Source organism: Xiphophorus maculatus, chromosome 5 (genome assembly GCF_002775205.1).
Source record: "Xiphophorus maculatus strain JP 163 A chromosome 5, X_maculatus-5.0-male, whole genome shotgun sequence".
Taxonomy (NCBI): domain Eukaryota; kingdom Metazoa; phylum Chordata; class Actinopteri; order Cyprinodontiformes; family Poeciliidae; genus Xiphophorus; species Xiphophorus maculatus.
In genome coordinates, this window is record NC_036447.1 from 27,514,024 (window position 1) to 27,540,563 (window position 26,540).

Genomic DNA, 26,540 nt, shown 5'->3' on the forward strand with positions numbered 1-26,540 from the left:
TATCTGAATCCATAACACACATAAATACGCGCGCACACCCCCACACAATACCTGGAACAATACACTTTCTCTCATGTTGATTGTCCGTTATTAGACGTATAGTTACAATGTAGTTCATTGATGTTACCTATTGGAGAAACATATTTTCTCTAACTCTCTGAAAACTCTGCAGCCTTTCACATTCCAGCTCTCTCTTCCCTAGCTCTGTATTTAGATGAAGTATATTAAATTTACAGGCTTCGTTTGCCCCGGGGAGTGCTGGAAGACTTGGACGCATTTCCCTCAGATCATGTTCTGGAGTTAGTAATTGCCCAGGCAATTGTTACTTAAGTGAGAAGATGCAGGACGGCTGCATGCAGCTGCTGGTTTCTAGTAATATTTTAATGTGGTTTATGCTTCACTCTACAGGGACCGAATTATTTCGGATAGCTGGCTAATTATTTCACTTATAGTCGGTTTAGGTGATTGTCTTAGATTTACATCTCATATATTTGAGCATGTGTCAAAATAACTGTTTTTATCTAGGTCTTTTTTTAAAATTTATTCTTAAATGGGCGATATGCTGTAGGGCAATATTCGGTCATGGGGCGGCGACACTTGGAAGGAAAAACTTATGGCCAGGTGAGCCATAAGCCACATTTTACTGCTCATTTGCATGTTGTTTTTTTTTTCAAAGGGGATTTGGAAGCACCAACGTGTGGCGTACAATGCAGGCAATACACAAAAATCTGGCTGTGGGTCACATCTGGCTAACGGCACTAAAGACGCTATCCAACTCCCAGCTTTTCATTTGGAGCAGCGCAAAACATTTTCTTTTCGCTATCTTTTAAGACGAGCGGATGGCATTTAATCATCTCTAGTGAAACCTCAAATTTAACCTATGTGGTGTAGAAATGCATTAAAAATCTGTTTGAGAGTTTTAATATTTCTTTTGAGTATCTCTTTACATTGAGAGAGGATTAAAGCCTGGGGGCCAAACGAAGGAGTTTACCAAAGGCACGGCCCAGGCAGAAGAAACCACTGATGAATCAAACAACACAGAAAGATGGGGAGCGCCAAAATGTAACGCAGAATGCTTCACTAAACTCTCTCTGTTTTTGGCTAACCTTCTATTTTAGTCATTTTAAAATTTGAAGACATATTATTAACTTCAAATATTATCTTGGCATGTTTTTGGAACACCTTCTATAATTAGGAATAATATTTATAATCAATCAATAAAAGAATCTTTGCAATGGCTTATGGAGGGTGTAAGGTACCAGATCAGGTGGGAGGATCATCATATACATCAACATACAACTTAAAAATCAGTTCTTGGCTTTTTTTCCCTGCTGTGGTTAGATACAAGCCTGGTTCATCTCTTGAATTATGCACCCCTGTTAATAATTGAAATGTTACAGATATGTGGTTAATAGAAATAGTTTAGATTTCAAAGTAAGACAGACCTGAATAAAAAATGGATGGGAATGTAAGTGATGATTAAACGAAAAGCAGAGAACGCCTGAAGAACTATTTTTGGACGCAACACAGAGCCTGTCTCATTTGAACAGATTGAAGGGATTTGACACTGAGATTCTTTGCCTCTGAGTTTCCAGACTCAGACAGTGTATTTGTGTTTTTGGGGGGTTCTCATATTTGCATGCGCCAATCAGCTGTAAAACAGGTATCGCTGCAAGAATTGAAAGACATTACAGTCAATATATCTCTATGCAAAAATTTATATTTACTGTATATTTTCTTTGTTCTCTGCTCAAAGACGCTAGCCAGGTAAAATCCAGCCACTTGTTCCACGTTTCGCCTCGTACAGAAGGTCTGGACTCTCCACTACTGAGAAATGATTCATTCATGGAGCCGTGCAATCTGAGGTTTAAAATTTTGCCCAGCCACTAACGTTTGTCCGTGATGTATGTACTGTGCATGTTCAATGCTATGGAGCTTAATGGCATTCTGGGTAAATACAGTCAAAACAAACACATGTCTGCCACTAGCAAGAGAAATGGTTTGCTGTCTTTTCACAAAAAACAGAAGAGAAATCCTTCTACTGTTAAAATCGGATGCCACTCTATTGTTGTTTACATTTTGTGAAGAAGGAAGTTAGTGTCTTCTTCACATGCTTTTGTGACGCTTCCCAGAGAGGTTTTGGGTGCAGCGCCACCAAGGGCGAATGGGGGAATAGGTTTTTCAAAAGATTTGGTTCAATGATAGCCTGGTAAAAATCAGCGCTTTGTTGAGAGACAGTTGCTTCCTGCAGGTGTGAACCCTGTTGGGATTTTCAGTTTTACCCAATTGTTAACATTTGCCTGTGCTATATGTGATGAAGCTTACTGGAAATGGCCTGCGCTTGTAAACAACCTCTGTGAAGAGAGAGATGCTGGGCCGAACCAGACGACTGTTAATGTTAATTCAGTATTTAGAAGCGTGGCCAACACGGACTGAGAGGCTTCGTTCACTTCCTCCACTGCCGTTGCTAAAACTATCAACAGACTACAATTCTGAGGCAGCACAGAAAATTGACGCTAGCATTTTTGAACTTCTTCTGTTTCCTGATTGACCCGGTTGAGATTCTGCCTGGAGAAATCCAGGTCAATGGGAGAAATTGACCTGGAAAGTGCTCCATCATGTCCAGATGAATCACTGAAGAGAGAGTTGAGTCAAGTCTAATAGTGTAGGAAGGCTATGGCCAGGCTATATGAGAATCAGTGGTTTGGCTTTGAGAGTGCTAATAAGGTCATGATGCTAATCTGGTGTAGCATTCTGGTCTGGAAGGTAAGGAGTGAAGGAAAGCAGTTGTCTCAACCAGCAAAACGAAGAAGCAACAGTGACATTTTGTGAATAATGATGTTAGAATTAGAATTGTCACGTATTTATTCCAATGAACACGTTTCAGTGTTTTTGTGTGAGCCATTAGTGTTTGGGCAACTGTTTGCATTCACACTGCAAACTTGCGAATGATGCGTCTGACAAACCTGTTCCTGTGTTTCAGAGCAAGCGAGTGTCGCTGTGTGTGAGTGACGGCAAGCAAATGAATGAGTGCAGCCTCACTGGAGAGCCCTGGAGACAGGAAGGCAGATTAATTAAAAATGCTTCAGATACCCTCTCTCTGCTGCCGACCCTCCAGCCTCGGAACGGAGCTTCATGACAAAATCCCTCAGTAATATTCACTCAGACACACACATGCTCACGTCATCATGTTCTTACCCAGTAAAACTCTCAGTGTATTCATGCATTATAAGCACGTAGAGGGCACACACACCCATACCCACACGCACATAACCCAGAAGGACACAGAACATATGGAAAAAAATTAAGGCAGAGTCCAGACTTTTAAACACCTTGATTCAGCTGCTTTGCAAATGAAGTACCTCGAACATATCGCTCCTCGTTTTTTAAAGCTTGTTTGGCGCCCCCACCCAATAAATACTGTGAGTTATAATTTTTTTATGGGCTGATCGTTTTTGATGTGAGCATAACACATGCCTGGTTCTGGATTCTGTGCAGATGTGTGTGTCGGTTTGAATCGTTTCAGAGAAGCTGCGGCAAAAAGTGACCAGTCCACGCTAATGCTAAATGTTATGTAGCGCAGGCTTCAAATAATAGAGCAATATTTGACAAATGTTTTTTTTCTTCATCTCTTCTTTTTGATTATCACCGAGTCTGATTTAAAAAAATCTGAAATAGGTTGTGCAAAGAGATTTATTCAGAAAATATTAAAATTTTACCCGTTCCTACTTATTTGACAGGACTGATAATAATGAAAAGGACCGTTCCTGTGACTGAATTCAGGATTTAGGAAAATGACTGTTTTAATTTTACAATATAAATCTCTACTGTGTGTTTATATTGTTTACAGTTGACATAGGACATTACATATTGCAAGATCATGTCCAGCCCATTATTAGATTTAATCAGTCTCTCTGCTCCTGATGTTTCATGGCCTGTTGCACACGGGAGAAGAGGCTGTTTCTGGAGAGCGTAGATTTGTTTTCTGCAGAGTGGAGTAGCTACGGAGTTGATTTGATCTTCTAACCTGTCTAAACCTTTTGGATATGGGGACATTTCAGCCAGAAATCAGGAATGATCACATTTAAGCACCAGCTGTAGTGGAGCACTTGTGTTTTAAAGTGATGTTGTCATTTAAAATCTCACATTTCTGTTTTTTTTTTTAGTTTTTTTTTTACTGTATTTTGATGAACATTGTTACATATTTTGTGCCCAAAACCATCCAAAATGAAGAAAAAAGAAATAAAAAGAATAAAAGGTTTTTCATGGATATTGCTGTTTCCAACACCCAATAATTAGCATGCTGGAACTAGCCACAGATCACAGGTAAAACTTGACCAGAGCTTCACCAGTTTCTGCTAAATGAGGCCCTCAGAGTTCTAAACTCATCCGGCAGAACCACAGGCCTGACTTTAAGACATGGAGCCAGTCTCGGTTTACTACAAGACACTTGTAACATACCTGGGGTGGGAAAAAAAACCTTCACGTTTGTCAGGAGAGAAAAAACAATGCATATTTAAGAAAAAAGATAGCCGAGAAACACACAAAACCTAGTTTTGTTTTTTTTTGACAGTTTTGAAGATGTCTTCACTTTAAGTAAAGGGGCTTAAACCCTTTGTGGCAGTACAGTCTTCAACACTCTTTCTCCTGAAGCAGCACTGAGAGGGAAACACACTTTGAGAGGCTTTGGTAGCAGGAGCATCAGTGTGACAGACAGACAGACAGTTCAGATATTCTGCTGAGCTTGGATGTGGCTTCATCTTTAAAATGGACGCCAAACAAATCCGTTGCATCTCAAAAGTACGAGCTGCCCAAAAACTAAATTTAATCGGTGAAGTCGCTGTAAATTGTGTTTTCAATTAATCCGTGGACCTAATTGGGTGAGGTCATTTTGATTTATATTTGAACGCGAGTCTGAAGCGACAGAGCAGAGGGACGAGAACAACTGCAGAGGTGACATTTTCAATCCATTTCTTCCGTTGTAACGGCGCATTACAAAATGACCAGGCTTTTGTTGGAGAAAATCATAATAAACAGACTCAGGAGAATTAGTTAATAACATTAAAACAAGAAATGTGACAGCTTTTTAAAAAAAAAAAAAAAAAAGAAATAATTGTTTTCACAGCTGTTTGGTTGCATCGCTCCTTCACATTAACCTTGCCGTTTTTTTTGGCACTTTTAAGACTATTTGTGTCTGTAAACGTTGATTTAAATATTCAGTTCATGTCATGTGTAGGCATTTGCTTCATGTCTGTGTACAAAAACGTGTCTGTGCGGGTGTTGTTTGAAAATGTACATGTTGTGTGTGTTAATACATTTCATGTCCATAAAGTGTGTATCTAAGCTATTCAAACACGTACAGTATATTCATTGATTCTCTACATTAGGATGTGTGTGTGTGTGTGTGTGTGTGTGCGTGTGTGGGTGTGTGTGTGCGTGTGTGTGTGTGTGTGTGTGGGCGTGTGTGTGCGTGTGTGTAGGGGTGTGTTGGTCACAGTTGCCCACCGGTAGAAACTCCTCTGCATTGTGTTTGTGTTACCTTCGCTCTCGGTTGTTCTCATTAGGCCGACGCGCAAGTCACAAAGGTCAGGCCAAACAACAAATGAATCAACAAACTTACGGCCTCAGCAGCAGACAGATCACTGTACACTGTGTGCATTAAAATCACAGTCCTGCTTCCTCTTCAGAGCAAATGAAAGGACCCAGGGTCTCCAGTCAGAAAGACTTAATGGTCAAAACTGCGTAGCTTTCAGTTAGGCCTAAATGATATCTCTTTAAACGAATGCTCATTTTCACAGTGATTACGTCAAAGCGAGCTTCATTGTGTAGCTTGCTTTTCTCTAAGGTTGTGCATTACGTAACACATGCCGCCTGATGGCAATGAGTATATGATACAAAATAGTGAAGAATTTTAAAATCCTTCAAATATCAAAATTTTACAAAACAAATGCTGCTCTTTACACACTACGTCCCCTAACTTATTAGTTTGTTGGGATTTTTTGATCTACATTTCTGGAAAAAAAAAACTCACCATGTTGTTCATTAATTTATACAAGTCACAGTTTCAAACTGAATGTTTAGCTAGTAACTTATTAGCTAAACATTTAGTTAGCAAGGTAAACACTTAGAAAAAATATTTAGCTTCAAAATAACTATTTAGCTTGCTAACTAAATATTTCACTCAAAACTTAGTATTTAGCTTGCTAACTATTTAGTTTGCTAAAAACAATTTAGCTCAAAGCCAAATAATTAGCCTGCTTACTAAATATTTAGCTTGAAGCGGAAAGTTAGCTTACTAACTAAATATTTAGTTTAGAGATAAAACTTTGCTTACAGCTAAGTTGCCAGCTAAGTATTTAGCTTTACAGCTAAATATTTAGTTGGTCTGCGATGGCAGTTCCTAGGTGGCCTTATGTTTTCATAAAAACAAAGAATTTTAGATATAGATACTAAAGAGTAAAAATAAATAAATTTACCATTAGAAATACATTTAGTTAGAAAAAAACATGAATCACACTTTGTTCTTTGTACTGATTTTGATCCTTGATGTAACGATATTTGACAACGGATTCAGAGAGGGGGGCCTGTTAAGAGGTTTGGCTCTTTAGCTGGAAGCAGGACTGTTCAACCATTTTCAACTTCATCACATGATCTCCAAACTGCATCAAGCTGTGCTCTCTGAGATGTCTTGATTGTAAAGAAAAAAACAAAAAATAAATTATAATTATATTCTTATTATTATACATGTTCACAACATAAATACAATATTTTGTCCAGTAAAATGCACAGAAGATAAACATTGTTATGATATGGTCAAATGTGAAACACCCTTAGCAAATGGTATTTTTTAACAGCAACACTTCTGCCAAACTTTATCTACTGATATTTACCACCAGTAAAAAGTGTGTTCGCTGCAGCAAAGGTTCTTGTGGTCCATTACTTTATTAATGTTAAACACAGAAGTGGCCTAGGGCAATGGGGAGAGGAGCCTCTTGGTATTAACTGGTAAATGTGAGAGTTTTTTTATGTTTACAACATTGGAGTCCATGAGTCCCACTGCAAAAGCGTAAAGCATGGACTCAGAGATTTAATCAGAAAAGGCAGAAGAGATCTTGCAGCCATCCCCAGTAAGGCTTTGCAAGTTTTCAGGTTCTTTGATAGAGGTCCACATTAAGGGCAAGGAGAACTCTAAAGGGAGGTGATTTGGAGTACTGTTCCCACAATTTTCTGATTATTGATTTATGTTTGAAGAAACCTGAGCCTAATAAAGATTACAAAACTTAAGAAGAGCAAAAACCCAAACCGTGCAGCGACGAATCCCCAAGTGAGGATTTGTTTGAGATTGGTAAAAGCTATATATTCGATTACCAAAACACCAGAACTGTTTCTATTAAAATGCATTTTGATCACAGTGACAATAATGTTAATATTGATTGAAAATTTCATTCAAGACATTTGTTTAAATGGTTTTCCGAAATCAAACACCCGATCTGATCACTTGTCAACGTACCTTTCGGTTTCACAGCTGTGAGCGGAGAGGATTTGACTAATTCCCCAAGAGACCACCACAAGTCAAACAGTTTCAGCTCATTCCTCTCCATGTTTACCTCTGGAGCCCCGACACTGACAGTAAATCCTTTAGATTGATTCATCACTGTGGTTAACTGAAGAGAGAAATTACACATTGGTAATCTGACTGGTGCAACAGCTAACAAACTTGTCAGTTTGGACTCCTGGGTTCTGGTCCTTTGGGGTTGAAGGCAAATTCCCTTTGTTCTCAGAGAGTGGCATAAAAAGAAAACTTTGATATCCTGAAGTATATTGAAGGGAACACAGGAGCATGGCTTGATCACCACAGGTAGACCGTCAAATTAAGTTGCTTACTATTTCCTTAATAGGGCAAATATGAACAAACCTGGCTGCATATCATTTATTTCAAGAATAATCTAAAAACAACTAAGTGCTTAAAAAAAGGTGAAATTTATGCAACCTTCAATGGATAGCTGACCTGTTCTTAGCAACTGATTGAATTCACTGAACTGTTGAGTAACTCGGATAATGTTATGTTACATCTAACAAAAACTCTCTGAGTGAATATGGAGGTAAATCCGGATCAATTCTCCCCAGTCTTTCAAATGCAGTCATTATTTTAAAAAGGTTCCTACGCTGGATAATCTAAGACTAACTGATTGGTCATCCCTTGCACCTAATATAGAGAAAGCTCCCAGCAGAAAGTGAAGATAAGGCAAAATGAATACATTTTGCTCTCTCTCTCTGAGACTTTGAGCTCAAGGGAATTTGCTGTCTGCATTTAATGTTGTTCTTTTCACTCTCAGATTAAGTAGTATTGATCTGATACTACAGTGATGATGAGGCTGTGATATTCTCTTTGTGAATGCTATCAGCTCTGTTGGGTTGGAACACAACGGAGCTTTACAAAGCAAAGAAATACTTGAAAAACAAGCAATACAAGACCACAACTCAGAATTTCTAAGAGTTAGAAATGGCAAGTCTTGCAGTTTTCGGAAGAACTGTTCTGCTTAAAAAGAGAAGAAAAATAAAGCGTATTGAGAAATTGCTTTACACATGATTATTTTTCTTTCATGCAACAAATATAATTCTATATCTGCCAGCCTTTTGAATAGCAGCAAACACACAAAAAACAACAACAATGTTTTTCAATAGATTTAACTTGGCCAAAAAGTGAATCTCATAATCTACCTCAATTTTGTTTTCTTGGTCAAACTCTTAACATTGACCAGACAAATAATTTCAATAACTTTCATAAAAAGCTCTTTGGGTTAATTTGGTACTAATGTAATCAGTGGATATTCTGTACTGACATGATTCTCAACAATTCTGAGAAAGAAAAACTAAGATAAAAACAAATATCCAGGAAATAATAGACACTAATAGTCTCCTTGGTAGTTGGCAAGCCTTGCTCCGTTTTCCCTCACCCAGCTATAATAGCATCACAGCACATTAAATAATAATAAAAATAACATAAAAAAAAACAAAAACACACACACAAGAAGATAGGCAAGTGTAATTAAAATCCTTTAAATCTCACCTCCTAAGGGCACTTTGGTCCATAGCAAGCTACCAGTTTTTGTTTTACCAGAACAGAGCACTGTCAAGCACAGAGAGATGTCACCTTTATCGAGGCAGAGGCACAAAAAAAAATACCACGTTGATCTTCAGTCCTTTATCCTGCATCCACTGTGCATTGGAGAGAGCATTATGATGGAATACAGCCGCAGCTTGAAAACCGCTGAACCTTGCCTCTCCGCTTTGGCACTGGGCTGTTCACAGGAAACCTCTAACCTGCTCTGAGTCTGCTTCTGTTCCGAAATGTGATTACTTGATTCTTTACTACATGAGCTTGCACCTGCACTTCCAGCCCACCCTCAAGTAATTTCGGCACGACTCGGCCTATTGAGATGTAAATGCTCCAACTCCAAAGTAGTGTCTGTAAATAGGCCAAAAATGCCTGGAAGTTTTCACAAGATTTGCTTCACGACATCTAGATATGCCAAATGAGCAAAACTCTTACTCATTCACAAGTATACTCACAGACCTTCCCAGCTACTGTAGGTTGTTATCTAATCTGTCTATCACGAAACCTTTTGCTCTTATACAGAAGCCTGAGATAAAGAATGACTCAGCCCCTACTTCCCTCTTCAACTAAAATGGGATTTCTCACAATAAAACCCACAACCTGTATGTACACACACCACTGAATATGCGTAGTTGGGTGTTTTACATCAATAAGCATGCTCAACAAACACTGTCCCTGACCTTCTGTTACACTGGCTAATTGCCAGGGAAAACAATAAGCCAGATTAGTATCGCTTAATGTCTTCCCCAAAGACAGGTATTCTAATACAAAAAATAATAAATCTTCAATTTAGTTTCTCATTACTGCTCTAAATGATGTTTTTATAGAAACCCAGGTGGAAGCAGTGCCGTGGAATTAATGTCCTTTGAATGGTTGTTTGATAGAAATAGAAAAAAAAGATGGACAGAGCTTAAGTTATAAATGCTGCTGTTTCTACTGCGATAGTTGAGCTACAGTGATGAGGTGTACCAGTGATGAGGTAGAAGACGCTTGTCACCAAGTTAACTTTGCTTATCAGAATGTACTTAGCATTTCTGCGAAGCCTGCAAGGACCAAAGTGCCCAGTACCAGGCTGTCGGGTGAACAGACCACTCAGGGTTGTGGTGACAAATGTCATCCTCTGGAACCATTTAAAATGTCAATGAACTGTCACCAAATACATGTTCCTAACTCATCTTGAGATTAGTCAACTCTGGATCTGCCAGATGAATTACCCACGTCACTCTGCAGAAAGATTCTCATCCTACCTCTGTATTAGTCCGCTGTTGGTGTTCAGCTTAAAATCTCCCACGTAGCATTTGATTCTCCCCCCTTACCCCTCCAACTCACAGCTTTTGCTGGGCAGAAACGCCCTTCCAATAATCCAAAATATCATGAAGATCCTCATCCTTGGCAAACTGCACCTTCTTACGCAATGCGTGGCCCGCGGCTATGTAGGAGGCTTCCTCGCGTGGGTTTTTCTTGTACGGTCGAAATCTCTCCCAGATGCGTAGCGTGCTCTCTGATGAGTACTCCGGACTGGAGGAGTACCCGGAGTTGTAGTTATGGTGGCGAGAAGGAGAGAGCTGGGAGTAGGTGGCTGTGGCCTCCCTTTTGGTGCGTCCCAGTGGCTTGAGGAATGAAGCTTTTTGGGCTGGTAAGGGAGATTCGTTGCCATCCTCATAGTAGAGCGCAGGAAAGGAGTGTCGGTGCTCTGAGCTGTGGTAGTCTGGCTGAACCTCTAAGTGATGCTGCTGCTGTCCAGGCCCAGCAACCCCACATCCACTTCCATTCCCATTATTACATCCCATTCCGCCTCCATTTAAACTCACCCCACCACCATTTAGGTTTCCCTTGCCATTTCCACCACAGCCTCCTACACCACCATGTCCCCCGCTTCCACCCATCCCACCACAAACGGCAGGACTCCCCTTCTCTGTTGGATACTTGGGTGGATCACTCCTCTGCTCCGGTATATCCACACTGTACAGCCTTGTGTTCTTGACAGATACTGCAGCAGGAGTACCACAACGATTCTTGACTACTGCAGTGTCGGCACTCTGCTGCCTCTGAAGGGGCCGCACCGCATTAGCTGGGGGTGGGTCACGGTAAGGTGGGGAAAGGAACCCACCTCCACTGATGCCAGGTCGCTCTGATAGGGGCATGACCAGGGGCACCGGGGCCATAGAAGGGGGATGAGGCTGCTGATGTAGCTGTGGGTGAGACTGAGGATGGGACTGAGGTTGCGGCTGAGGATGAGGCTGAGGGTGTGGCTGAGACTTTGGATGCACCTTCGGAGAAGAGGCCATGATCTGATCTCCAGAGGAGGCAGTGGAGAGTGGCAGGAGATTGCGGGAAAGAGGTGCCATGCAAGGTGGCTGGGAGGAGGACAGAGAGTTACCGTCATCAGCTGTCGACACAATATTGGCCGAGGCGTCCAGCTTGAGGGCGTCGATGCAATTGTTAATGATCTGGTTCACTTTGTCCACCTCCTTAGCAATGGTGGAAATCTCCGATGCAGAGCCACGACCATCATCATCCGAGTCTTCCCCAGCCTCTGTCCCATTTTCAGCCACACCGCGCATATCAACAAGTACTTCACCTCCTACTCCTCCAGCAACCAGTACTCCGTCTCTGCTCTCCCCGACCATTCCCGTTGTCCTCACATCCATGTAATTGCTCTTGCTGCCCATTGCCTCGGAGAAGGCAGAGGCCATTTTTTCTACCTGGGGCAAGGTGGAGAGGCGGGAAGAGCTTGTGTTTGCTGATCCATGGAGCATCCCGGTGCTAGAAGAGGCAGATGGTGGAAGCTTGCCTCCCGCTCCTCCTGAATGGTGGTGATGAGTCTGCTCCTGAAGACGTTGAATGGCACCTGGATCATTGGCCACTGCTGCAGCTGCCTCTGGACCATATCTAAGGAAGCAAATATTGACATAAAAAAGGCATTATTTGTGATAAAGTAGAATGACAGAAACTTTGTCTCACTTTTGATTCAAGCAGGGATAAATCGTGTGCAGTAGTATGATATAAAATCTTTAAGATAATGGAGTAAAACTTCTTCTAAAGACACGTATTACTTCAGTCACAAATTAAACTGCTACAGTATCTAAGAATAGAAAAAAAGCAATGTGCCCTTCAGAGATTAAAATTAACTGTGTATTTAAACAATCCTCCCACCTCATCTCCAGAATTGTTTTCTTTACACTTATAGCCTTCTCCTTCTCTTCTTGGATGCGTCGCCGCCTGAGGCAGTAGTAGACAAATCCGAGCACAATCACCATACCAAACAGACATCCCAAGATTGTCATAATGTAGTGGGTGGTTGTGGATGGATTAGAACGGAGGTCCTCCGGGCCCATAGCCCGCGTTGTGAAAGACAGGCAAGTATGGTTGTATCGTTGAGTTTTACTTCCAGAAGCCACACAATAGGTGTAATTGGTGTGTGGCTTCAGCTTATCTATGGGAATCTTCTCCTTCTTCTTTGTAAGGGACATAATTTCTGTTGCAAAGGTATCATTATACTGGGAGAGGATGTACATCTTAGTGTACGGTTTTGGAATCTGCACAAGAAGAGATGCCGTGTAGAGGGAGACCGATTCAAGCTTAATGGAAATCTGAGGAACATAGTTGGGATCGGCAGTAGCTGTGGTTGGCTGAGGGTACAGACCTGGGTCAGAATTGTCTAAACCCATCCCTGAGCCATCTGGATCTGGCATCTGGGAGGTCATCCCTGGAATAATCACACCGTCCCGACAGGCGGACAGAAGAATGTTCCGAGCATTCCTTCCCTGGCCAGGCGCTTGGCCCAGGAGTGGATACCCTGTCAGTTCTGGTGGTGTTTCACATTGGAGTCGGTCGTAAGTGTGGGTGACATTGTTGAATTCCTCTAGCCAAGTCAGAAAACTGTAGAGCTCACACCCACAATGGAACGGGTTCGCTGCTAGTTCACAAACCATTAGCCTGTTGAGGGAAGTGAAGGTAGAGGGGTCAAGACGGGCCAATTTATTTGAAGATAAATCCAGGCTGCTAAGGTTAGGGCACTCCCAGAAGGCATTGGTGGCAATGACCTCAATGAGGTTGTGTTGTAAAAAGAGGCACTGCATTCGGCCCAGGCCTCTCAACATTCCTTCAGTCAGATTGGTCAGTTTGTTGTAGCCTAGTTGTAGAACCTGACAGGAAAGACAGAGAAGGTACTTCAAATGTTTTATAAAAGTGCAACCAAAATAATTTCCATAATATTTATTTAATCTTGTTAATAGTATTTACACATATTAAATTTCTTTAAAAATATGTGAAATAGTGCAATATACTCTATATCACATAGTGCATGTGTGATGTAGTGTATCACATTTAACAACTTGGGGCACGGCACTTAACCCCAAGTATGAATGTGAGAATGTGGCTCTAGTGTAAAGCTTTTTGGCTGACTGGAAATGCACTGTATATGTCCAGTCCATATACTACAAGTAGACCAACTATTGTAAAGCAACACTTCCGAAAATGATCACTGTATGAGCTCCAATTCAAGCTGGAGACTTTGTAATACCACAAACAGCTGAAGAGAAAACGTTGCAAATATTTCTTTATTATTTAAAAAGGTTTTTAAATAGTAATTTAAAGACTGTGTATCATTTAAGACATGGAAATTCCAACAGAATACCCTAACTCTACCTTCTTTTTCCAAGCATGTGAATGGACATTGGGTGATCACAAAAGAAGGCCAATTTATAAACCAAGAGTGCTATTGCATCTCTTGTTCAGTGTTTGCTGCAGAACAAGCATATTAGTGTAAAATTGAGAAGCAAAACCTTTGCTTCCTGCTTGTAGGTTTCTAGTTTCAACTGTTTTGACAAGCGCCGTATCTTGACGCAAACAATCACAAAAAAACAGAGTCCTGTCTATGATTACCAACCTGAAGGTTTGCCTGTCCTGCAAAGGCTCCATCCTCAATGTAGCTTATCTCGTTCTTAGTTAGATTGAGATCAGTTAGGTTTGTGAAACGGTACATCGAGGTAAAGAGCACAGCCTTGAGTTTGTTCTCATTCAGCCTCAGGTCATGAACCTGAAGGCAACAACAAAAAAAGAAGTTTTTAAGATGTGTATTGCGGTGACAGATAAACATCCTCTACCAATAGTAAAGCAAAGGTTTCTTTTTGCAGGTAAGCATTTTATTTCAACATAAACAACTCAAATATAGAAGTATTGCTGTTTGCAAGCACTTAAATTCCCTATTAGACATTTAGTTGAGTTATTTTTCTAATGAAAGTCAAAAATAATTGTATGTAGTTTCAATGAGGTGACTTATTGAAGCTGCCTTATACCAGGTTTTGCATTTTTGGTACCTGGAAAATGCTATCAGTTTTTGTCAGATGATGTATTCTGCTTATTTAATCGCTGAGTACATGAATAGAAAAAAATTTATGCGTAAGCCATAACTTTATTCTGCTGAATAGAAACAGAACTATTTTTGCACCAAAAGAGAAACGATCGAAAGTCAGCAAATGTCTTCAGCTATTACAGCTAAAGACGACTGGCCAGGCAGGCGCAAAGTCTGGGAGTAGCAACAGACTCAGACCTGAACCTTCGGAGTCACATAGAGAAAATTACAAAGTCGGCCTTCTATCACCTGAAGAACATGTCCAGAAGTAAAGGACTATTGTCCCAGCGAGATCTAGAGAAACTCATCGGTCTTTAGTTGAACTGATAACTACAACTACTTCAAAATCACACAACTCCAGGACGCTGCTGCTGGTGTTCTCACTAAAACCAGGAAATTGGAGCACATCACTCCAGTTCTAAAGTTCCTACACTGGTTCCCTGTAGTTCAGAGAATAAACTTTAAAATACTGTTGTTAGTTTAAACTGAATGGCTAAGCACCACAACATATTAAAGATCTACTGTGTCAACCTTCCAAACCTCTTGAGCCTTCTGATTCTAGTCTACTCCACATCCCCAGAACCAGAACCAAACATGGAGAAGCAGCATTAAGTTTTTCTACTCCTCTAATCTTGAACAAACCTCTAGAAAACTGCTGAAACAGAGTTCCTCTGAATCACAGCTAAAAGCCCCCATTTGTTTAGAGTGGCTTTTGATAAATAACAGCTGGAACATCACAAATTATAATCCGTTTCTCACTGTCTCATCACTTTCCTCTATTTTGCCACTTCAATGTGATGTTTTCCTCTTTTGTTTTTCATTTTCTTTTTAATCATGTGAAGCACTTTCAATCGCCCTGTTGCTGAAATGTGCTATGCCATTGAAATTGCCTTCTGCCTCACCTTGCCTGCCTTTGCAGAGAAAGTCATTCAAAAGCTTTTTGTTTTGTTTTTACAGTGATTTACTAATTAGTAACTTCGCAAATTTTCATAACTTGATAGCTTATTATTTAACAGAAAAGAGGAATGTGAAGCAATTGCACAATGAATAAAACGTGCTAGTCCTAATGTAACTACCGTAATCTTCAAAAAGCATAACCAACTTTATAAAAGTATCTATTTGTAACATTTAGAGATGTTTCATCAGAATTTCAGAGGAAAATATTAGAATAACATCTGTGTGCGGCGAAAGGTGTTCTGCAGTTCATGGACCTTTACTTAGGACAAAATAATTTGGAATATAACGGAATATTCACAAGAGAAAAAAAAAACAGTCCCTGCTGAATAATTCTTTACATTCACTGACACAATCATGAATTTCTTTATATGAAGCCTCACAACACAGGGATCCTCAACACAGTGGAAAAGCAAAGACTGAATTGTTCAAAAGAAACAATTAACCCTCTATGGCATGACTTTTTATTTTTGTGGGGAAGAAATATTTTCCTGCATTCTTTGGGAGCTTGGTGGTCCCTAATTACATGTCAATCATAAAATCGGACTCTGACACCTCCTGGAACCAGATTTGGGTTTGTTGCCTCAGGGTAACATTGGTCTAGAACACCAAGATTGTCTACACTGATTATGAGAAATGAAATACAAATCAAACAAAAACTATATTCATAAAAGAACTATTTTTTGGACAAAAATATGTCAAAAATCATGCCCCCCAAAAAATAAAATAAAGGAGCAATGTGAGGTACAGCTATGTGGTTTGTTGCCTGAGGGCAACGCCATGCCATAGAGGGTTAAGATGTTGTAATGGACAAGCCAAAGTCTGGACCAGGGGCTTCTAAACCGAAGCTCAAAATCGAATTTCTAGATAATGTCACATTATTATTACATTGGACTACAACTAACGAGCAAAAGAAATGACCCTTTACATGTGCTTACAGGTTCTTGTATATCTATATATATTAAAAATATAGTGCATGTTCCAATTTCATTTTCCTGCCCTTCATCTAAAACACATCTTACTTTTCCATTCCTTTACAAAGGGCTCCTTTACTACACATCTATATGTCTTTATTCACTGAGAATTTTTCATCTCACCAAATCTCAATTTATTCGCCTTTTCAGTCTATTTTGTTACAAGTCAGTATTTTTAGTTGATAAGCCTTGTTAAATGGCCATTTTGTCTGTCCAAACAGACATTTAAATGTAAAGTTCTCAAGTTCTCAATTGAAATCAACAGAATGTTTAAACAACAACGTGAGAAAAAGCAGCGTTGGCGGCAGCTTTCTGTGTTCCAGGGAGGAACGTGGTTCATTCTGGGTGGAGGAAGTTCACCGATAACCTGGAACTGACCGTGCTGTTGATGTGCTGGGGGATGGTCTCGTACGGAGGCTGGTTCTGACTGCAGATAGCCAGCCAAACGTAACCTTTGTCCCCCTCTATCAGCCAGCAGTCCCCTTTCACCGCAGCAGGCAGGCGCAGGAGCAGCAGTGCAGCAAGGAGGACAGGAAGGAGCAGGGAGGGAGACGGGAAGGACAAAAGCTGTCTGGCGGCCATGGTTTGAATTCAGAGTGTTTGATGTCGCCTCCGTTGAAAGGAGAAGGGCGAAGAAAAAAAAAAGAACAGAAAAGAAAAGGAGCTGACGGAGAAGGGTGAGGGACGGGGAACAGGAGGGGAGGATAGGTAGAGAGCAGCAGTTCAAATTCAAAACTGGGAGCGGTTCAGGTCCGGGCACGGAGTGCGGAGGAATATCGGAATGGAGCAGGATGAGATCTCGTTGACGATGAAAGCGGTAGTCGGAGTACGGCAGTCAGTCCCGTTTCCGTTTCAGGTGTTCCATGTCAGCGGGTTCGGCAGGACGTCACCCCAGCAGCAGCTCATGGCGCTTGATGACGGCGGTTTTAATTGAATGGATCGGGCGGGAGTCCGTCTCCTAGAAAGGTTCTGGGTCTACAAAAACAGAGACAGACAAAAAAAAAAAAAAAAAAATGGAGTGAATCTATTGTTGATATTAACGTTCAGAAAATCATTAGCAGTTTGTTTTGATCTCGGCGAAACCACTTTGCGACTGTACAGCCGTAATGAATTGAAAAACTTTAGATGCATTTTTAATATTAATAAAGCTCAGAAGTGTTCTGACTTTTGCAATGTAATTAGACGTTAATTGCTCTGTAATTACTCGTTAATCTAATTTGTGGAGAAGTTTCAAATCTTCATTTACATTTATTAGTATACAAAGCAGCAACAAACATGTTGATATTATAATTAGTTCTATCGTCATTTACAAGATTTGCCATTTTGAAATTCTCTTACAACTGGCTAGATGAACAATATGAAACAATACGAGCCGAATCAGTGCAGTTAGAAAACCGAAACAGAGAGATGGGTTAAGTTGAAGACAGAAGGCTGCTGTAATTTGCATGTTTAACAGGATGCCAGCTGACATTTAGCTATTTACCTTTCCTCAGGGATTAACCGTGGATTAGCGTCTAATCCGGCGTAAAATATTATGTATCTCATCACGGCAGCATCCAGTCTTTTAATTTGTTACCAAAGTTTTGATTCCCTCCCAGGAAAAAAAAAAAATCAAGAAGACATGAATGAAAGGGACTTTATAGTAAATGTAAGAAAGAAAATTACTCTTCTTCAATTTTGGGAATTTTAAACTATTTTTCACCATTAGATTTTTTCTCTCTCTCACAGAATAAGAAGAAAAAAAAAAGAGATGGAAACCCAAAAGTACACAATGTGTGATTTGGAAGCACATGATGATTACAGATCATATTTGGGCGGATCAAAAGAATCTAACATCTGACTTTGGTGTCACAGCGAGTCGGTAGCTGTCATGCTAATTAACATTTCATCAGATGTTGAAGCTACGCTGTAAAAAAAAAAACCACCTGGCATCTCTGAAAAATAGAGAACATGCTCCGAGCCGGAGGATTGGACGTTGAAATTTCTCTGTTTCGTGTCTCTGGTATGGTCAGCGGATAGAAAAGTTAGCTACCTCAGAACTTATTCGCCGCCCTTTAATAAGTTAAATCTTTTTCGGAAAAGTCAAAATACACCTCAAGTGATCGTGAACATTTTTTGTCTTTTCACAAAATTAGATTTTTGCTCCGTTCCTCCCAACTGTTTCTAAGGTGACACAGAAAAACGTGCAAAAAAACCCCAACAAAAATACTCTTATAGAAACATTGCTATTGTAGGTGATCCTGTTAGCATTTGATTTCTTTTTTTCTTGCTACTGAAACAGAAAAACACTTTTGTCCTCCACCAGAGACTTTATTCTGAAACATGATTTTAGAATTTAACAACTTCTAAACAGATTAGTATAAGAAAATCTAATATTTGGTTGTGTGTTGAATGGTTTCATCCCAATTTCAGGCACAAGGCTTGTGTAAATTTTACATGATGCTTTGCACAATACGACTATTAGATACACAAGATCAAAATTACTTTTGTTTTCCTTCTGGAAACTATTACACCTTAGTGTAGCGCCGGAGCATCCTGACCTGCACGGGGTCAGCATCTTACAAACACACTCAGCACAGTTTATATTTCCACATTTACTTAATGACTTTTAGAGGAGTTAACTTACATCTGTTGAAAACAAGGATTTTAATCGAATTAAAGATGTTTAAAATCGTTATTGGTGGCAAATTTGACCTGAGCAGTGCCAAAGGATGGAGCGGTTCTGGTTATGTACGATCACTCTGATAAATTAGCCTCCAATGTTGTTTCCTAAAGCTGTGCTATACAGTTGCTAACATGTCGCCTCTAATAAAACCACACCTCTGTCCTGCGTCTTCAGCTCTGAGGGGGACTAATTTTGCTATTTGTAAGCAGCACATGGAGAACAGTGTTGACAATAATTGTCAACTTGAAAGTTTAACATTTATTCTCTTTTTTCTTGTCTGAATTATGTTGACTCTGCGGTTGAACTCAGGCGAACGCCGCACGTCTCACAATTGCTAAACCATCTCCCCCACTTCCCAATTATGCACTACTTTGCGCTGGTCTATTAAATAAAATCCTAATAAAACAAAATGAAGCGTGCGGTTGCAATGAGATAAAATGTGAAAATGTTTAAGGCAGAGGAATTATTTTTATTTTTTGTGGTTTTTATGAAAACTTCCAAATCGGATAAGGTTTTAAAGAGCGTAAAAGCAGGCACGGCATGTTTTTACGCTCTCCTTTTGGGAGTTCATGTTCACAGCATATTCAATGTAAACCGACTGCTGGCCTGACATGGTGTTTACTGCTCTCTACAGACATGAAAGACAAGTCAGTCATAATTCACTTGAAAGCCAGCTGTTTACTGCGCAGTCCAGTCACAAATGCTTAGATCAGCATCGTTCCCCCCCCCCCTATGATCCCGTAATAATCCTGACCGCGCCGCTCTCGTCTTATCCCATCATCTGGGTCAGCCCGCCGTCACTCTCTGCAGTCGTCTGCTGCTGTATTTCATTTTATCTGACAGCCAGCCTCCTTATTCCTTCCCTTCTCCATCCGTCTCTTCCTCCTATCTGTATTGTTCTCAGCCCGCTTATCTCGCTCGCCTTTCAATTCGAGGCACAAACGAATATGCTTCATCACCAAAAACACTATTCTAAGGAATCAAAAAAAAGCGAGACCAACCTATTTTTTTTTCTAATTCTTTTGTATTGACAACTTTCATAGCTTAAAATTTAAGGAGATTATCGCACCTGACAAAAAAACAAAACAAAAAAAAAACACTGATCATGGATCACCTAGCAAATGGAATCCACCGAACTATAACTATTGGCTGTTATCATTTGTGACAGATTAACGAGGGATTTCCCAGAAGGGGTCAGCTGACGGCGTGACGGTTGTCTGGCTTCGCTCCATGTGTTTCCAGCTTCTTTCTGCTCTGTAAAAGCTCACATTTTGGACTGATTATTGGTTCCAGAGAGGCTCTCTGTGTAAATGAGGACATGAGTGGGAGCCTTGGTGTGGTCTACAGTGGGAATCTAACTGGGTGAGGTTTTAAAATGCAAAATATAAAGGAAACAAACGAGAACACACACAGCCTTTTTCATTCACTCTCAATACATGCAATTTCTGGGCATTACGTCAAATGGAGGAGTGTGCTATCGTCCCTTTTCACAAAAATGATTCCTGTTTCACAGTTTTCCACAACATTTTCCCTGATATGTCTCGGGTTGTTTGCTCACTGATCCTGTCTAACCACCTGCTGAGACCTTCACAGAGCAGTTCTGTTTATACTGAAATGAAATTATACACAGGTGGACCCTGTTGACTAGCTAGGTGACTTGTGAAGGCAAATGGTTCAGTGCATTGGATTTCAAAAAAATGGGGCTGAATACAAATGTATGTCTCATTACTCAGTTTTGATTTGTAATAGGGGCAGCGTTATGTTCGTTCCAGGCATATAGAGGCATTTTATAGCACAATCAAGTAACTAGGTTACCTTCAGTTGTTATAAACATGTTGTATATATCATGTTGTATATATATATATATATATATATATATATATATATATATATATATATATATATATATATATATATATATGTATATGTATATGTATTTAAATACGAAGTCAGGACTTTGTAATTTAAGACCTCTGTCTCTTTAAAAGCACCTGTTCTTTCTGAAACTCCACCTTCAGGAAGTCATCACAACATGGCTCCTCTATTAACCCTTTAACAACATTTTTACCAGAGTTGCACTAAGAAGTGGCTCCTATAATGAGCTCAGCTGATGCACAGTTCCACCAGGCGTTTGCTAACTGCTGCAGGCTAGTCTGAAGGAGCCGAGTGGGGGAGAGGGAGGCAGCTCCAAGGAGGAGCTGCACTTCGAAGGCGGGGCTAGGTCCACCCAGGCGTTTTGCATAGCTGAATGGTTGCCATGGAGATTTAAAAAATTCTCAAACATGCATGAAAGAATTGAGGCAACACAGATCGATTCTTTAGTTTCACATTCCCTCTTGAAACTTCAACTCAACTCGACCTCAAATAAGATTTTGTTTTGATTTACTCTCCAAATATTTTTTGTACAGAGATTTATTGTTTCTGTGCATCACGTTAATATGTTATTAAAGTATTTTGTAGACACCTAAAAGTGAAAATGTAGGTGTTTTTGTAGTGCTTACCTAAAGGGAAGCAGTTTGACTATATATCAAAACACAAAAAGTATTGTCGATACCGTGCTTTAGAGGTGTGCAATATTTCAGTATCGCACACTAAAGCACAGTTTATATTAAATGTACTGAAGTTTATGGTTATAACGCAAGAAAATATGAGTGAAAATAAAATCAATGGGTATCAATCCATTTGCAAGGCAATGTAAAAATATTAGCTGAGAACTGTCCACTACTTTATTTCTGATTTACAGGAGACAGTAGAAAACAGAAGAGACTTAACTGAGTCTCGAGAAAAAATGTAACATAAAAAATAAAACTCTAAAGCGCCACTGGAATAGCTGTGGTATGAATATTAATTGTATTTTCTGAACTGCACATGAAAAGGGTCAAATTCTTGGCACTTGGAGGTTGAATGTCTATTTCACAGACAATCATTTTGGTGGATTAGTTTACAAAAATAAGTAAAGATTAAACTGCATATGGGACCAGACAGGCCAAGTCAACATGGCATTTCAGAAAACTTTTTTTTTCATAAGTATTACTAGAGATCCAATACACACAAGATTAGAGTAACATGGTAGCAGGCAGAACAGGAAACAAATAGTCAAGCGTGACGCACTGCTATTTTTCTTTTTTTGTTTCTTTTTTATCACAATTTGCTCAGTGAAGCAGTCAAGTGCTCACCCAGTGATTCAGAAATCAAACACTCATCCAATCTTCAAGTCTGACATGCATAACAGCCGCTATATGTTTGTCAGCTGGCCAAATCAAAGCGTTCCGCCGATCCGACGGCGAATGAGTCAAATACCAAACCTCACATCAAGCCAACATGTCCAAGCAACACTCAGCCGGCGATCCAGTCACTTATCCCTGCCAGGTGAAGTGCGGAGAGAAATGCAGTGGAAGAAGCAAAACTCCTCCCTGCCCAGGTTCTCTTATTTGCCTCTTTCTTTCAGTTTTCATAAAGCCGGTGGACACTTAGTTCAAAACTAACATAATAATTTCTGCCTTTTTTTTTGTTGTCGTTTTATTGTTGCTCCGTTTAGTTTACGTCTCAGTAGGTTTCTTACATTTTCCAGGAACGGATATCCAGGCCTTATTCTTTTACCTGCAGGGACCTCCCTCACTTAGCCTGCTGTTGTTGTTCTGACCTCTGTTCACTTTAGTTGAGGGGGTGTGCGCGTGTGTGTGTGTAACATTTGTTGCTGTGTAACACACATTCTCCCACAGGCACAGCTGACCAGAAAGGAAGCCCTCAGGTTCTGTGTGTGTTCAGCAGCTTGCAGCGCTGTGTGAATGCTAGCTGGTACACGCTGTGAAGAAAGTGCTACATCAGTGGGTTATTATTTGGATTTTATGTAATATTCCGCGAAACCTGAGGTTTCTTAAATCAGTCACCATAGTGGATGTATTTTTACGGAGCGGGTAGACTATTTGATCTTTATAGAAAAGTACCAGTCCTGACATTAGATCACACAATTTTGTAAGCTTTTTAAGTTTAGTTTTTTTCTAGCTAATAGTTACTCAGTATACTTAAACTACAAATACACATATTTTGTCAGAAATTTGCACAAAATTCAACTTTTAATGCCAGCATTATTCTTGGTCCACTCCTTGGAGACTAAGGACTTTAGCTCATTAATATTCTTAAAGCTGGGGAATCAAACTTTTATAATCATTTGTAATCATTATTACTATATATACATACAGGTATATATACAGTAATTATACTGTATATATTTTTTTTACATATTTGTTAAAACTGTCACTACGGCACGACAGTATACTATGGAAAAAAATACCTTCTTTCAGTGCTAAATAGAGAAATACTCCCCTCAGTCAGAAACAACCAATCAGAGCCAGGAGGAGGGTCTTGGCGTTTTCGATCATCCTTATGTACAGGCTGCTCACACCCTTCCTCTTGCTCTGAGCTATGCGATTGCTTCTTTCCTGACTATATGAATGCGCAGGCTACTTAGCATAGCCACCAATGACAGCTTTCCTGGAACGTAAAGTTGTTTCTCCGCCATTAGCACATTAAGCAGCGTGCACACAAGTATGATTGACAGCACTAAGACAGTTTTTTTATGGCAAAAAACTGTCTTCACATTTCACTGTTTTGAGAAGGTTTGAGAGTTGGTGCAACCTGTTCCAAGGACTCTCATCAGCCAGACTGCCACCATCTTGTATAAATGTATTTACCTTTTAGGTTCTGATTCTAAGATTTAGTCAGAAATTCTTCAAATAATATTGAGTACAAATCTGTAAGCCATAACATTCCTCTTTAATAGTGTATTTTTTAAATTTATTCTTTAATTTAATATTCAAGGTTAATTAAATTGCATTCGTCGCAGCGCAAACGGCAGCCAGGAATCAGCATTCATCAGGACTGGATTTCATTCAAAGAATTTCCCCCCCTTTTTGAACCGAACCCTTTGATGGAATATGAAACATCGCCAGTTCCTGAATAAAGTTTCGTTTGGCTCGCCGACTTCTCAAACTTCACCTCCCGGCTTTTGAGCCGCGCCGCAGTGTTCCACGTCTCCCCAAGAGAAACTTTTCTGTTGCAAGTAAGACGAGACCGATAAAAGATTTCATGCAGCCAGATGTGGGTCAGTGTATCGGAGCTGGGATCACAGGATCCGCTTACGTCACATCCGAGGCAGCCTGCGCTGATGTAAACTGATTTTCTCAGTCTTGGTTACAGACATTGATGTTCTGGACTCTGATTAACAACAAGCCAACAGTCTGTTTGATTGTGATGGATCTCTGAACAAAGCTCTTCCATGTTTAATTGGCTTTTCATAAACTGTACCTACAGGCACATAATACGCCAATCTCCTTAAAAAATATTACAGCAATATGGATATCCTATTATTATCATTTTTTGTCTTGGTTTTGGACTAAAGGGTGCAAGTAATTCTAGGAAAGTAATGTTCTAGACCTACAGTACTCATGTACTATAAATTTATTTAGAATCAATAAGTCTTGACTCTGTCACAACTGATAAGTGACAACAAAACATTAAAGATGTATCTTGTGTATTTTTTTAAATTTTTTTTATCAGATACTCATCTGACATCATACAGCTGTTCCAAGATTTCAGGATTGTTTTTGGGATTTTTTTTTTCTTGCAGTCAAAATGAGCGATTTTGAAACATATCCACCATGTTTTAAACTATCTCCCAAAAAATATATATACAAGATAAAAGAAGAGGAAAATATATATACACTGTCTGGCCAAAAAAAAAGTCGCCACCAAAAAATGGTTTGTTGGACCGCCTTTAGCTTTGATTACAGCCCGCATTCGCTGTGGCATTGTTTCAATAAGCTTCTGCAGTGTCACAAGATTTGTTTCCATCCAGTGTTGCATTAATCTTTCACCAAGATCTTGTATTGATGATGGGAGAGTCTGACCACTGCGCAAAGCCTTCTCCAGCACATCCCAAAGATTCTCAATGGGGTTAAGGTCTGGACTCTGTGGTGGCCAATCCATGTGTGAAAAAGATGTCTCATGCTCCCTGAAACACTCTTTCACAATGTGAGCCCCATGAATCCTGGCATTGTCATCTTGGAATATGCCCGTTCCATTTGGGAAGACAAAATCCATTGATGGAATAACCTGGTCATTCAGTATATTCAGGTAGTCAGCTGACCTCATTCTTTGGGCACACAACGTTGCTGAACCTAGACTTGACCAACTGCAGCAACCCCAGATCATAGCACTGCCCCCACAGGCTTGTACAGTAGGCACTAGGCATGATGGGTGCATCACTTCACCTGCCTCTCTTCTTACCCTGATGCGCCCATCACTCTGGAACAGGGTAAATCTGGACTCATCAGACCACATGACCCTCTTCCATTCCTCCAGAGTCCAATCTTTATGCTCCCTAGCAAACTGAAGCCTTTTTTTCTGGTTAGCCTTATTGATTAGAGGTTTTCTTATGGCTACACAGCTGTTCAATCCCAACCCCTTGAGTTCCCTTCGCATTGTGCGTGTGGAAATGCTTTTGCGTCCACAATTAAATGGCATTCAAATCAAGAAGGCATGAAGGGTGATCCAAAAGAGGGATTTTTTTTTCTCATGGAGGATGTCTGTTGTGAAACCCAGTGTGGTCCTGCAATATCTCCAGTGGGATATCTTTCTATGCAGGTTCTTCTACCTATTAGGGTCCCATGTCTTGGTGTTCCTTGCAAAGTTCAAACAAGCAGGTGCGGAAGGAGGTGTGACCTTTGAAGGCATTTTTCTTCCTTAAGTTCTTCTCTTGCAGATCCCTTCATGAGAAAGACCATTCATTCAAATCTTCAAAGGCTGTCCATTGCATCGCCTGGTTTCGTGGCGATGACAGTTTTTTGGATCTACCATTTGGAACTTTTGTCCCCAAAAAAAGACAAGGGTTTGGTTGTTGTTTTCTTTTTTACCCCTCCAGGGGCTCTTTTGTGGGCTCTGGTATCCCTTATATGATAGTAGGCTGACAGGAAACGGGGAAGGAGAGTGGGGAAGACATGCGGCAAATGTTGTCGGGTCCAGGAGTCGAACCCGCGACGGCCGCGTTGAGGACTCAAGGCCTCCAAATTTGGGTTGCGCTAACCGCTACTCCACCACGGCACGCCCCGGGTTTGTTTGGTTTGACAAAGTGCAGTATGAAAAAGAACCACAACAGCTGAAATTTTAGCAAATTTTAATTTTGGTCTCCAATCAATCCGAGTCCACTGGGCTATAAGGTTGGAAAACAGCCTTACTGCATCCAACTTCTTTGATTATGGAAATTTCTTGCTTGCCATTTTCTAACAGGAAGTCTTTTTGTCTTCAGGAAGTCATAATAGCATTTGCATAAATCCAGTGCAAATCCAATGTTTTTTTTTCGGTTTTCAACATTTAATCAGCTGATAAAGTCTGTTTGACTTTAATTATTTTTGTCTCTTGCTCACATTTTGAAGCTCTATCTAAATCTAGCTTTTATCCAGCAGGAGACATCTT

General features: G+C 40.1%; 1 protein-coding gene across 1 annotated transcript in view; it reads right to left on the reverse strand.

Moving 5' to 3' along the window:
* Positions 1 to 6,285: 6,285 nt before the first annotated feature.
* The window catches only part of LOC102225909 (protein phosphatase 1 regulatory subunit 29-like), a 214,318-nt gene continuing 194,063 nt past the window's right edge, over positions 6,286 to 26,540 (reverse strand). The window contains exons 3-6 of the mRNA XM_005809605.2: positions 16,781 to 17,377; positions 14,010 to 14,159; positions 12,275 to 13,266; positions 6,286 to 12,010 (exon numbers count right to left, since the gene is read on the reverse strand). Of these exons, the coding sequence (XP_005809662.1) occupies positions 10,444 to 12,010; positions 12,275 to 13,266; positions 14,010 to 14,159; positions 16,781 to 16,984 (2,913 nt within the window). The 5' untranslated portion in view covers positions 16,985 to 17,377 and the 3' untranslated portion in view covers positions 6,286 to 10,443. The remainder of the gene's footprint in view (positions 12,011 to 12,274; positions 13,267 to 14,009; positions 14,160 to 16,780; positions 17,378 to 26,540) is intronic.